This window comes from Brienomyrus brachyistius, chromosome 5, assembly GCF_023856365.1.
Source record: "Brienomyrus brachyistius isolate T26 chromosome 5, BBRACH_0.4, whole genome shotgun sequence".
Classification (NCBI taxonomy): Eukaryota; Metazoa; Chordata; class Actinopteri; order Osteoglossiformes; family Mormyridae; genus Brienomyrus; species Brienomyrus brachyistius.
The window spans coordinates 23,621,844-23,634,066 of record NC_064537.1 but is presented as its reverse complement, the minus strand read 5'-3'; the positions used below and the strand labels follow the sequence as shown (position 1 = coordinate 23,634,066).

The 12,223-nt window shown below is 44.2% G+C and overlaps 1 protein-coding gene across 1 annotated transcript; it reads right to left on the bottom strand.

Annotated features, from left to right (window-relative positions):
* Window positions 1–35: 35 nt before the first annotated feature.
* On the bottom strand, window positions 36–8,437 carry LOC125742350 (C-Jun-amino-terminal kinase-interacting protein 3-like; the record flags this gene model as incomplete). Its single annotated transcript, XM_049014267.1, has 16 exons — window positions 36–679; window positions 809–955; window positions 1,681–1,845; window positions 2,176–2,214; window positions 2,701–2,814; window positions 2,978–3,149; window positions 3,286–3,434; window positions 3,533–3,600; window positions 3,770–3,850; window positions 4,705–4,827; window positions 4,904–5,115; window positions 5,365–5,491; window positions 7,035–7,187; window positions 7,822–7,994; window positions 8,151–8,202; window positions 8,292–8,437. Coding segments are annotated over 16 exons (2,052 nt in total), but the record flags the coding sequence as incomplete, so codon positions are not given.
* Window positions 8,438–12,223: the final 3,786 nt, after the last annotated feature.

Below are 12,223 nucleotides of genomic sequence, written 5' to 3'. Positions count from 1 at the left end.
TGTGATAAAGTTGTGCCAAGACAAGCATTCTTTATATTAGTTATAACATCTACCACATTATCTGTTGCATTATTCATTCTGGATACATGAAATGCATTCACATCAGGACTAAAACAGTACTAAGGTAATGTTGTTACATGATCATTTAATTCCTATATTTGATTCTCTTATGCGCATGCGGAATTCTAAGAGTTGCGAGGCTTGAGAGTGATGAATTGTTCTGGGCATGTGAACCAGAATGGGCCTAAGAGTGGTGTGGTCTAAGAAGGACAGCTATTTCTCCATTACCAGGCTGGGAGAACTGATGGGGCCCACAAGCTGTTCACAACTGGCCACAAGGGGGCAGTAGGTCGTCAGGTGGTGTGTTGTCTGACTGCGAACAGGCTATAAAGAGTCAGTACAGAAAAACACAGCAGCTTCATTTTTGAAGATAGAGTATAATGTTTGGTGGTTCGCCAGTTGGGTTAACTGATGATTATGGTTTGGTGAAGTGGAGAGGACATGCATGTCAAGGTGGGGGTTAGATACAGGGAGAGAGGGAGGGGCACTCAGGAGGGGCACTCGGGTACGTAAGACACCTGCCATACAATGATGTGACTCCTCTCAGCTTTTGACAGTGCCGGCTTGATCTGTGGGGCCTCTTCAGAACCTTCTTCAGTGTCATCGTCTTCTCCATCCCCTACAGCATTTTTGTTTACCATTTTTACTTTATACAATTGTATAATCATGTACATCTACTATGCAATTACAATATATAACAAATCAAATTAATTGAATGCCTATTTGGTTGTTGGTGTTTTATACTGACCTATATGGAAATCAATGTAGCCTTCCCCACCACTCAGCACCAATGCATTGTGAATAGCCTTATCATCACCCTCCAGGGGTGCTGTTGAGTTAGGGTCCTCTGTGGGGCTGTCCAGTACACTGCCATTCAGGGTGGCCAGCACATTGCCTGAAAAGGGAAATGTGTGTCAGTATATCGTAATGCAGCACTGCTTCCTGATATTTTGAAGCTGCCTACATTTTTTGCACAAATCAATCAGTGATGACTATTGTAAGGAATCTTGCTGCCGTACATTGGCCAAAGCACAAATACACAAAAAGTGGTCCTGTCCCTTTTTATAAGAGTACTTATTTTATTTCAGTCGCCTACTATATGTACTATGTCACGCAAAATTGTGATTAGTCACAGAAAACAACTATTCATGAGAAAATTCCAGATTTCAGGAAGTTCAGCTAAAAAGTCCATGGGAATCTTATAAGCAGTCTCTCAATATGCAGCTGTACTTATTGAATTAAAAATATCAGGAAAAAAAAACTATTTCTCAAGAATCATTTGGAGCTACTAAACAAGCTGAATGGCCTTTATTATGCTATTAGTGGTGTCTCTAGAAAGGATTTATATGAGGAAACAGGTTTTCACTTAAGGTGACCTACCTACTAAATCTGGAGTGAAGGTACATCTACATGTACACCTGCCCTCCATTTCCTGCACTCTACATATGTGTAAACACCAAAAACAGGAATAACTTTATGCTGCGTTATGAAATTTGTAATGAACTGGCAAAAAAATCTTTGGTTAATGTGTTGAAATAGGAGTCAACTGAAATTTTGTTCAAAACAGAGCACAAAAACAAAGAGAATGTCTCATGTATGGACTGACGGCGCTTGACTAACCTGGAACCGAGACGAAGAACTTGACAGCATCACGGTGTCCATGGAAACAGAGCTGTGCTTGAGCCATGGAGCAGTAGGGGATGAAGCTGCCGCTGGTCTTCTCTGAGCTGCTGTCGGCATACACGTGGATCACGCCACCGGATGAGGTCGGGGACACCTTGTTAGCTGATCACGTGGAACAGAATGACAGAGAATAAGAGACTCACTGGGCCACGTGATCCATTTTGGGGACAAGAGACCAGAACTGGGGCAATAAAAGAGGCTGAAGAGACCCGTTTCATGGTATAGAACACAAGGAAAAAACAACGACTTTGCCTGTGACACTGCTGAACCATAGGAATGACAAGGTGGCACCAAAAACAAGGGATCTAAAAATCTCCAGTCAGAAAAGTAAGACAAATAAATACACAGATAAGCAGGTGGAGATCTACTTGGAAAGATGTGCAATATGGATTAGCAAGAGGAGGTATATCGTAGGGGTGGGGGGCAACTTACCCCTTAATCCCAGCAGCTGTCTCCGGTGAAGGACTACAGCTACAGGACAGCGTGGACAAGAAAGAGAGAGACAGGGATATAGGCTAACAAAGATGGTGTAAGATCACTGCAGATAAGGGCTGTGAGCAAAGGAGAAAAACAGCTACAGTACAAGGACACAGGACTGCAAGTGAAATGAAGAGGGGTATTTACAACAATGGATCAGAGAGGAAGGAGAGATGTGATACACGAGCAGTTAGGAAAGAGGGCTGGGCAGAAAAATGGTACCGAAACCAAAATTAGGGGAACCAATGAAAGATTACTGAGGAAAGTTGAGAGGAACAAGCAAGAAATCAAGCAAGCAAGGAAATAATGGACATAATGGATCCTACTTCTCTTGGGGGATGATGGGTAGTTTAGTATCAAATTACAATTTAAGCCACCATTTAATCATTTTTGACTAATGATATTAAACTGGAGGTCTCATGTATTCCTTAAATGGGTCACATTTGCGCCATGGAGATCCAGGGCCAGTCCTGCACTTACTCTCTGTAAGTGGAATAGAGATGACCACTCCGTTCCCAGTTCCCACCCACAGACGGTTCCCCGCAATCAGGAGCGCTGTGATTCGCACAAAGGAGAAGCCCAGCTTGCCTGTACCTACCCGGTTAAGAAAAAAGACAATAATCAATATAAAGGGCTACCACACAATATGTTGTTGATTGCACAACTATCAGACCACATGCTGTGTCCCATGTCACGTCCCTTCGGGTCACATGACAGAAGCGCCGCTCTAGCAGGCATGGGGGCAGGCGGCATTCACCAAGCATCTTGCTGACGTAAGGTTCAATGTCCACGTCCTGCAGGTGCTGGTGGGTATGGGCGTGGTAGAGCCGTAGCGTGGAGTCTAGCCGGATGGACACCCATACACCGTCCCCGATCCAAGCCAGCTGGCGAACCTGACTCTCCTTGCGTGGGTGCGCATCAAACGATTGCTGAGAGTGGGATGAGAGATTGGCCTTCACACATTTGCTATTGTCATTGTGGCTGATGTCTTAGATACACAGTGAAGTATGTACTGTAACTGGGACTGAACTCAAGAGACAGAAAAACACACACAGTGGGACCCACCTCAATCTGCATGGTCTTGGGCTGGATAACATGCACCTTGTTCTTGTAGCCACACCACACCTTGTCGTACACCACGGCCATGCAGCGGATGGACTGGCGTGGCCGGCCCAGGTCCATCAAGTGATAGTTGCTCAAGTCCCACTGACCATCTACACAAAGACACATAAACCAGGACATGCCGCCATAACCCAGGCCGCTTAAAATCAGCAGCACAGACAGTGCATCTGATTAAATTCTGGATTTGTACCTTCAGATCTGTGGAAGATAGCGAGTGTCCCATCTGCCAGGGCCACCAGCAGCCTGCCCCTCACGTGCCTGAAACACAGCGTCACGCACAGCAACAGTAGATCGTACCACTCACATCAAACCAGTGGGGGTCACTAAAGTGGCTCAGAAATTGCCCACACAGGAGTGTGTCTAGGTTAGATTAAAGTGCGCTGCATTTCTATGCTCTATTGGAGCTCTTGTTGAAAGGAATACCTACACAAGACTGAGGACAGAGTCCTTTAGTTTTATCGAATGTAGACATTTCCTCCAGTTGGAGACAGCAGAGTGAACGTAGAGCCTGGGGGAGGAACACAGACAGTGTTTCGGGTCACAGAGGAACTGCTGGCCCACAGAGTCTAATTGATAACATGGTGACACAGTGGCTGCTATCATGATACCAGTATGACCTGTATTAGCATCACAGATGAGTTCAACACAGGGACATTTCTAGCCATTGAAAAGACCAGGGGCCAAGTCAAGTTCACCTGGGACTGTCTTTTTTGTGCACTTGGGGTAAAATACTTGGGGTTATAGCCCCTTATAAACGGACCAAACATCACCCATAGTTCAGCATAGATTTATGATTTACTGTCAGATATGATTTACACGCAGGTATGACTGGAATGACTATTCTGTTCAACAAACCCACATGAAAGATAAGTTTCTCAAGTTACATCCCAGGAAATGCAGGGTGTGACGCCATCTACACAGCCGACACCCTGGGTGGGACACGGTCCATCACAGAGAAAGGGCGGTGCGGCGGGTTTGTGCATTTTCATTTCTAAACAATCCATGACATGAACATGTGGTCAAAGAGGACAATGCAAAAAATGCTGTTATGTAAAGAAGCAAGATAAAACTAATCTTAACTAATCTAGTTAACCATGTTAACTAATCTAAACAATACCACATGTCTGAGGATATATTAGAAGAGAATCACACTTATAATAGTATATTTACGGTTTAACATGGGTCATAGTCCAATGTCACAGTATTAAATATACAGCTAAGCAGCTCAAACTGAAACACTTTCCTAAGAGATTTTGCTGAGTATGCTGACTTATAACAGTACACACCTCCTGATAAAATACATATGCAAATATGCTGCCCTATCTGCGGTTTCACGTGGTCACATGACAGAAGAAAACAAACCAGCCATTTTGGGCTCCCAGCCACATGGTGGGGGCGGCACTGGTGCCGCCTCTGGATTCTCCACCCCCTTCTTCTGCTTCATGGGCCGTCCCGTTCATGGCCTCTTTCGGTGGTACTGTTTCCCTGTGAGGATCACACACCGTTTAAATTCCCGAGTGAGAGATAATGAAAATTTGCTGTAGGACGCACCGTTCCACACCTGCCAGCAGTGGTGCTGCCAGTGGGGGCCAGGGGGTCGGTGAAGACATGCTCGGTGAAGGGCCTCGACTGGCTCCCTGCCTCCTGCACCCCGGGGGCATCCGGCACCTCCGTTGCCTCAGTGGCCTTCTCGGCAGGCTGGGACGCATTCGCCTTGCCATTGAGCACTGGAGCCACGGGGCCTGGAACAGGGGCCCCAAAAGAGACTGTGACCTCAACCAACAAGATCAATAACCCAAGTTCTATGGACAGCATGTCTGTAACATGCCAAAATGTAGAGGTGGTAAGATCAGGTCCAGAAAGTACAAATCCAGACTAAGATTTTGTTTCAACCAACGACTTTGTGTGTAAAGAGTCACAATCACAGAGGGTTGGTTGAAACCAAATCTTGGTTTTGATTTGTACTTTCTGGACCTGAACTTTCTACCACTGCCATGGTTATGGATTAGCCCAGGGGAGTACCTCTTTGAATTGGGGCTGCACACTCGAGTCGCAGGCCTGCCTGAGCCCGTCCTCACTGCGCATTTGCTCCCGGATCTGGCGGTACCGCTTGCGGTGCTGCTCTCTCCGGGCGGACAGCACGCAGCCGCTGCAGAGACACATGAGACGAGGTGATCTACAGAGTGAACCAGCAGAACGATCCTCCTGTGGGTTTATCACAGGCTGGAGGAAGGGTCCACCCCACTGCTGGTACCTTAGACAGTGACTGTGCTTTAAATCTGTCCTTCGGCTCTGTACATTTCTACACTAAGGATCCCAATAACTATGACGTTGCAGAAATACACCCTCATGCATCAACTCCATAATACAGATTTTACACTGTTACACCAAACAACATGAGCTTAAACCCATGACCCTGACATTAAGATTCTCATGTTCTACCAACTGAGCTTGCAATGATAATGAAGGTCACATAATGCACAATTAAACTGCAACATATTTACAGATCCTTCACATTTCCATACTTTTCATGAAGGCAAGAATGACAGCAGAGGCTGAAGAAAAACCTTAGCAACCACAGCTAGCTGCTGCCATTTTGCTTGATTAGCCAAGTTATACCAGAAAAACAGAAAGCTGCTGTTTGCCATTAGTGTCTTTTTGCCAATGTTATGTGCTCTGTTGAAGCTTTGTTAATTGCTTGGCTGAAGATGCCATGCTGAGGAGAACATCATTTACAGTATTTCATCATGGAGGAAATTAAATTAAGGATAATGACGCAGACCTCATCGACTTTTCCATGAACACCCACTGGGTGGAACTGCGCTTTCTTAGCGGCTGAATCACTGAGCATGCATGTTTTTTAAGAAAATAGTCTTCATCTTTTAATTAATCAATCAATCAATCAATCTATTAATTAATTGATTACTTAATTAAAATGTGCAGGTTTTATTGATCTGTGGAGTGTCTTTTTCTATCACCAAAGACCAAACCACCATTGAAAGTATCTCATTAAGAGTTGCAATAGTTGCATGTATTGACCACATAACGAGCCTTTCCTGGACATGAAAATGAACAAAAGCTGATTTGGTAAAAAAAGAGTAAAACCTACCGCAGTGGATGTTCTCCTTCTTACATCTGAAAGGAACATTTTGTAAAATTTACCCAACATCAAAATGAAGCAATGAGAAGATTGTGGAGGCCTGTGCTCTTATACAGAAAATCATCCATCCATCCATCCATTTTCCAAACCGCTTATCCTACTGGGTCGCAGGGGGGTCCGGAGCCTATCCCGGAAGCAATGGGCACGAGGTGGGGAACAACCCAGGATGGGGGGCCAGCCCATCTCAGGGAACACTCACTCACACATGCACACCTATGGGCAATTTAGCAACTCAAATTAGCCTCAGCATGTTTTTGGACTGTGGGGGGAAACCGGAGTACCTGGAGGAAACCCCACGACGACATGGGGAGAACATGCAAACTCCACACACATGTGACCCAGGCGGAGACTCGAACCCAGGTCCCAGAGGTGTGAGGCAACAGTGCTAACCTCTGCACCACCATGCCGCCCCTACAGAAAATCATTGTTCTCATATTTTGCATATAGGATGTTTTAGGGAATGTTTATTTTGCCTGGTGTGATCAGGCACTGTTGATTTTGGACACTGTGGTTTACTGTACTTTTCACGTACTGCATGTTCCTCTCTGTCTGGCTGGTGATGGCACTCACTCCTCTCTCTACGAGAATGGAGCTGGAGCTCAGGAAGAGCAGTTGGGAGGGGCCAGAAAGCGACAGCCTCTTTGGGGGTGGGGGACTGCAGGAGGCACTGAAGAGCCGGGCGTAGCTGCAGGAATGCAGGAAACATGAGAAACACAGAGCTTCTTTTAGTTCCAGCCAAATAAATGCTTTTGAAAATCCTCTCTATGGCTGATCTTCTACGGTTGATCCTCTCTATGGTTGATCCTCTCTATGGCTGATCTTCTCTGTGGCTCATCCTCTTTGTGGTTGATCTTGCTCTAAGGCTGACTCTGTCTTTGGCTGACCCTCTCTATAGCTGGTCCTTTCTATGGGTTTCTGTTGGGTTATTATTGTGATAATGGAATATAATGAAGGATGCATCTAATTATCTCATAATACTTAAAATATCTATGTCATAATTCATCCTGTTGTCCATGTACGGACAGGTTGACATTCCCTGGTCTTTGAATTTAGATTATTAAATTCCTTTTTTGGTATCACATTACAATGACTACCTTTGTGATGGGTTTATGAATGGTTTATAAACAGGTTATTCATTAGGTTGTAACTCTTTGTAAATCATTTAAAGATAATTATAAAGAAGTTATAACACAGTACTTTTTAATCTGAATTACCACCATTTGTAAGTGACTAAAGGGAGGCTTATTGTAAAATGGTATCCCCAGTTTTTCCGTCGTCATAACACAAGAGAGGCTTCAAATAGCACCACAGTAACTCACAACTGCTGGAACGTGCATCGATTCTTCTCCTGTATTTGGGGATCAGCTCGCCTGATCATCTCGGTCCAGTGCTCCTTGTACTGGTTGCGCTCCATGAGGACCCTTGCCATCTCCAGCCGGGTGAAACGCCTCCGCTGGGCCATGGGCACATCGTCCTGGAGCGGAGAGGAGTACTGCCGGGGAACAGGGGGCCACACGTCATTCAGCTGTGCGATATGCTGGATGGGGTATTGGCTGCTGGAGATGCAGGAAATGAAAACGGCAGCGATAATATGGAGTCAGATGGCAATGTGACACGTCACTGATGGTATGGATCGGCCAGAACGTACATCCTCGCCTCTATCGTCTTTGGAGTCGGCTCCCAGTGCCTCAGCTTTTAACCTGTGGGAGAACATTACTCTGGTCAGCCATTGTGGATGTTGGTCTCTCAGACAGGGCTATTTGCTACGTGTAACCAGCTAGGCTCTCACCTCCTCATTTCCTCCTCCAGCTCCTTGACCCTGGTGCCCACTTTGAGCTTGGACTGCTTGACAGCCTCCAGTTCCTCCCTTAGGACATCGTGTTCACTGGAGAGCTTGTCTGCCTTGGCAATCAGGTCATTCTTCACAATGTTTAAGGCATTTCATCATAATGATGCTTTTGGCAAAAAGATCTGTGATAAATGTCTGTAGAGAAAGCAACAAAATGTCTGACAAGAATGTGAGTTCGGATATACTCATCATAGTGATTTATGTCAGTGTGCGTGACAAGAGCTCATGAATGCAATGTTTAAAATTAAACACATTTTAAGAGCTCAAAAGATACAAATGGAAAGCTAAGATGCTTTAGGAGATACAGGATCCAGCGGATCGGTCCAGGTGGTCAAACAACATGTGCTGACTTATACATCAATCACGGGTTTAAAAGCGGGAGGCTATCGATTGTGGGCTACAGGGATGTCACAAATGAATGTATAAGTCATCCTTTCATTCTGTTTCAGCATGTCAGTGATTTAGAAATAAATACAAAAATAAACTCTATACCATTGATTCAACAGAACTTCTACACCATTCATGTCATGTAGCATAGCTTTTCGTAATATTTTTGTAATTATTTCCTTCATTTTATTACACTCCTATAATTTGTTTCAGAACAGGCTTTCATGTCCTGAAGATGTCATTCAGCATACCTTAAGAAGGACATTGCTGCCTTGGAAAGGGTGCAACACAGGGCGACGAGAATGATTCCTGATCTTAGAGGAATGTCTTATGAGGAGAGGTTAGCTGAGTTGAATCTGTTTAGCCTCAAGCAAAGGAGACTAAGGGGGGACATTATCCATGTATATAAGATTCTGACAGGTCTGGATGCTGTTCAGCCAAATGGTTAATTCAGTATTAGTTTAAATGCTAGAACTCGTGGCCATAAGTGGAAATTAGCAGGAGAATATTTTAAACTGAATTTGAGAAAACACTTCTTTAGACAGCCTGTAGTTAGAGTATGGAATAGTCTTCCTGCTAGTGTAGCGCAAACTAAAACCCTGGGTTACTTTAAATCAGAGCCAGATAAGATTTTAACAAGTATTAGTTAAGTTCTCCCCAAACAAGCTTGATGGGCCGAATGGCCTCCTCTCGTTTCTGAATTTCTTATGTTCTACTATCTTGGGGCTTCAGAAACCAAGGTGGGGGGGGCTGGCTCAGCATGATGCTGCAGTCTGTGATGTCCGGCTGCTTTTCAGTCAGAATTGTGCATGTAAATCGTGTAGGTTATTAATCGCATAAATATTTTTCACAGCTGGCATCCCGTCCAGTGTGTGCCCCAGCTTCGTGCCCAGTGCTGCCTGGGATGGGCTCCAGGCCGCCCCGACCCTGACCAAGAAGTGCAGTGGGGTGATGGATGGGTGGATGGACAGATACTTCTCACAGTTATAGTACATCTTTTGTACCAAACCAGCAGAAACTAATATTAAATTCTCGATGCATCCTTCATAATTTTCCATTATCACAATCATTTATTTTATTATTATAATATAGTTTATTTTTCAGTTCTATTTCTTTTTGCCTGGCCTTTCTTGGTTCTATGGCAGATTTGAATTTAACATGTTTACTGCAGAGGTGGATAGTTCAGGTCCAGAAAATAAATAATAACTATTTATACACCAACCAGTTGAGTACTCTGTGACTGTAACTTTATACTCAGCTGGGTGGCTGAAATAAAATTTTACTTTCTGGATATGAACTACATTTACAGTTTGAAAAAAAGACTTGATATTGTCAAAGTTTATGAAGACCTAGGTTTCATAAACCATCAAGTTTAATTATAGGGTATCATCACTAATTGGGATTGTATTTGCGGTGTAGGGGATCCCCTGTGGGCGTGTCCAGCGACACATGCAGGGGAGAGAAGGGAGGCAGACACTGCTGTCATTTGGGGACTGAGGGCAGAGATTTGAACGGTACTTAAAAGAAAATGAAACAAATGATAAAATGTCCTGAGGAAACATAAAACTGTGATGGCGAAAGTGTGACCCCTGGGGGCTCTGACACATTTGCAGCTCACCATCATGTCTGGTAAGTGGTTTGACCATGACCGAGGGTACAGGGGAGGTGGGTGTGTTCGACTTGGTGCCGAGGCTGCTGGGAGTGGCAGGCACAGAGGACTGGCCCGATTCAGACTCATCACCCTAGGTGGCGGAAGGTCAGGTAACAGAAAGTGTAAAGGTGAGAGGTAAAAGCAAGTAAAGAAAAGCCAAAAACTCAAGAATTCCCTGCCTAATCCTGGAGGAAGATGCTTTTCCCACATATAACCACTTTGACCTGCTGGAATAACACTATTGACACTCCGAAATAAAATTGTAAGATTTTCCAGTGAAAACCATCAATGTTCTTCTGATCTTCTGCAAGAAACTGAAGTACAGCCCCTTCACTATCTTTATTAGCTGGAAGATGTTAATCTTTTGTGCTTATTTTAGCAATATTTTCCTTGTCATTTATACTCCATTTGCCTCCGAACTGGTCTCAATAGTTTGTGCCGTTTAAATATTTTCTGTACTGTTATTTTTCTGAGTTACATCTCTTAGTTTACGCCTTTACATGATCGCCGTATAGTCCTCACGCTTGTGTTTCTCATGTTAACAGAAGGTGGAGCATTTGATGACTCTGTGACAAAGCTGGATTTTATTTAACCGCCATGTGCAACAAGTAAGAGGGTCCATGGGAAAGTAAAGACATCGCAACACACAGTGCAGGCAAAATGACAAGAGTTTATTATACATTTTTGAACAGTATTAAGCATTAATTGGTCGCATTTGGTCCTGGGCGTTCACTACCTTGTAGTAAAACTCTATGTACGTCTGCACATAATTTAGAGGTCTGTGATGTGCCTTAACACTGTAAGTGGCACACAGTCACTTTGCACATCGCAAGAGTCATTTTCCATACTGTTATTTTGCGTTTTCGCTCCCACTTCTCAAGGAATCTACTTACTGTGCAGTGCTGAGTTGCTTGAACAGATGATAACCTGGGTCAAGCCTGCACATAACGAGGCAGTATGCAACGGTCGGTCATTCAGCACGATTCTGAAATGTGGTATCTGACTAAGTCTACGTCCAGCTTTGTTGCGGAGTTATCAAACGCTCCACCTTCTGTTAACATGAGAAACACGAACCTGAGCACTATATGGCGATCATGTAAAGGCGTAAACTAAGAGGTGTATCTCAGAAAAATAACAGTACAGACAATTTTTATACGGCACAAACTATTGAGACCGGTTCGGAGGCAAATGGGGGGCTAACTTAACGGCGGAGTCACGTGACCATGTAAATAAGCAGTATCTCTGCACTGAAGCAGCAGAAAGGACAGTTTTAACGGCACAAACGACTGCGATCGGTTTGGTCAAAATCAGACGCAAATGGGAGGGGGGTGGCAATGTTACAAACAATAATATCTCAGAAACCAAAGCAGCACAAATGACAGTCTTAACGGCACAAACTAGCACAAACGAAGGACACACGATTGTGGTTGGTCTAGTGGAAATAAGACGCAAATGTGGGGCCAACTTCATGCTGATGACGTCACCATGTAAACAAACATTTATATCTCAGAAAGTAAAACCGCACAAACAAAATTTTTAACAGCACAAACGCAGCACATACGATTGAGACCAGTTCGGTTGAAATCTGAAACATAGGGGGGCCAACTTCACACAGGTGTCTGGACACCTGCCCTGGATTGTTATGGTTGTATGCTGATGACGTCAACTATTTTCCCTCCGTCCACTGTCGTAGCTTGATGACGTTACATCAGGCTTTGAGGCCAAAAAAAAAAAGTTTTTTCTGATGCCATTTTGTCTGACGTCTGACGGATCTTTTCCTGACACCTGATCCTTTTTGATGTTAAGTTTGATGTCTGATGCTGTTTTGTCTGAG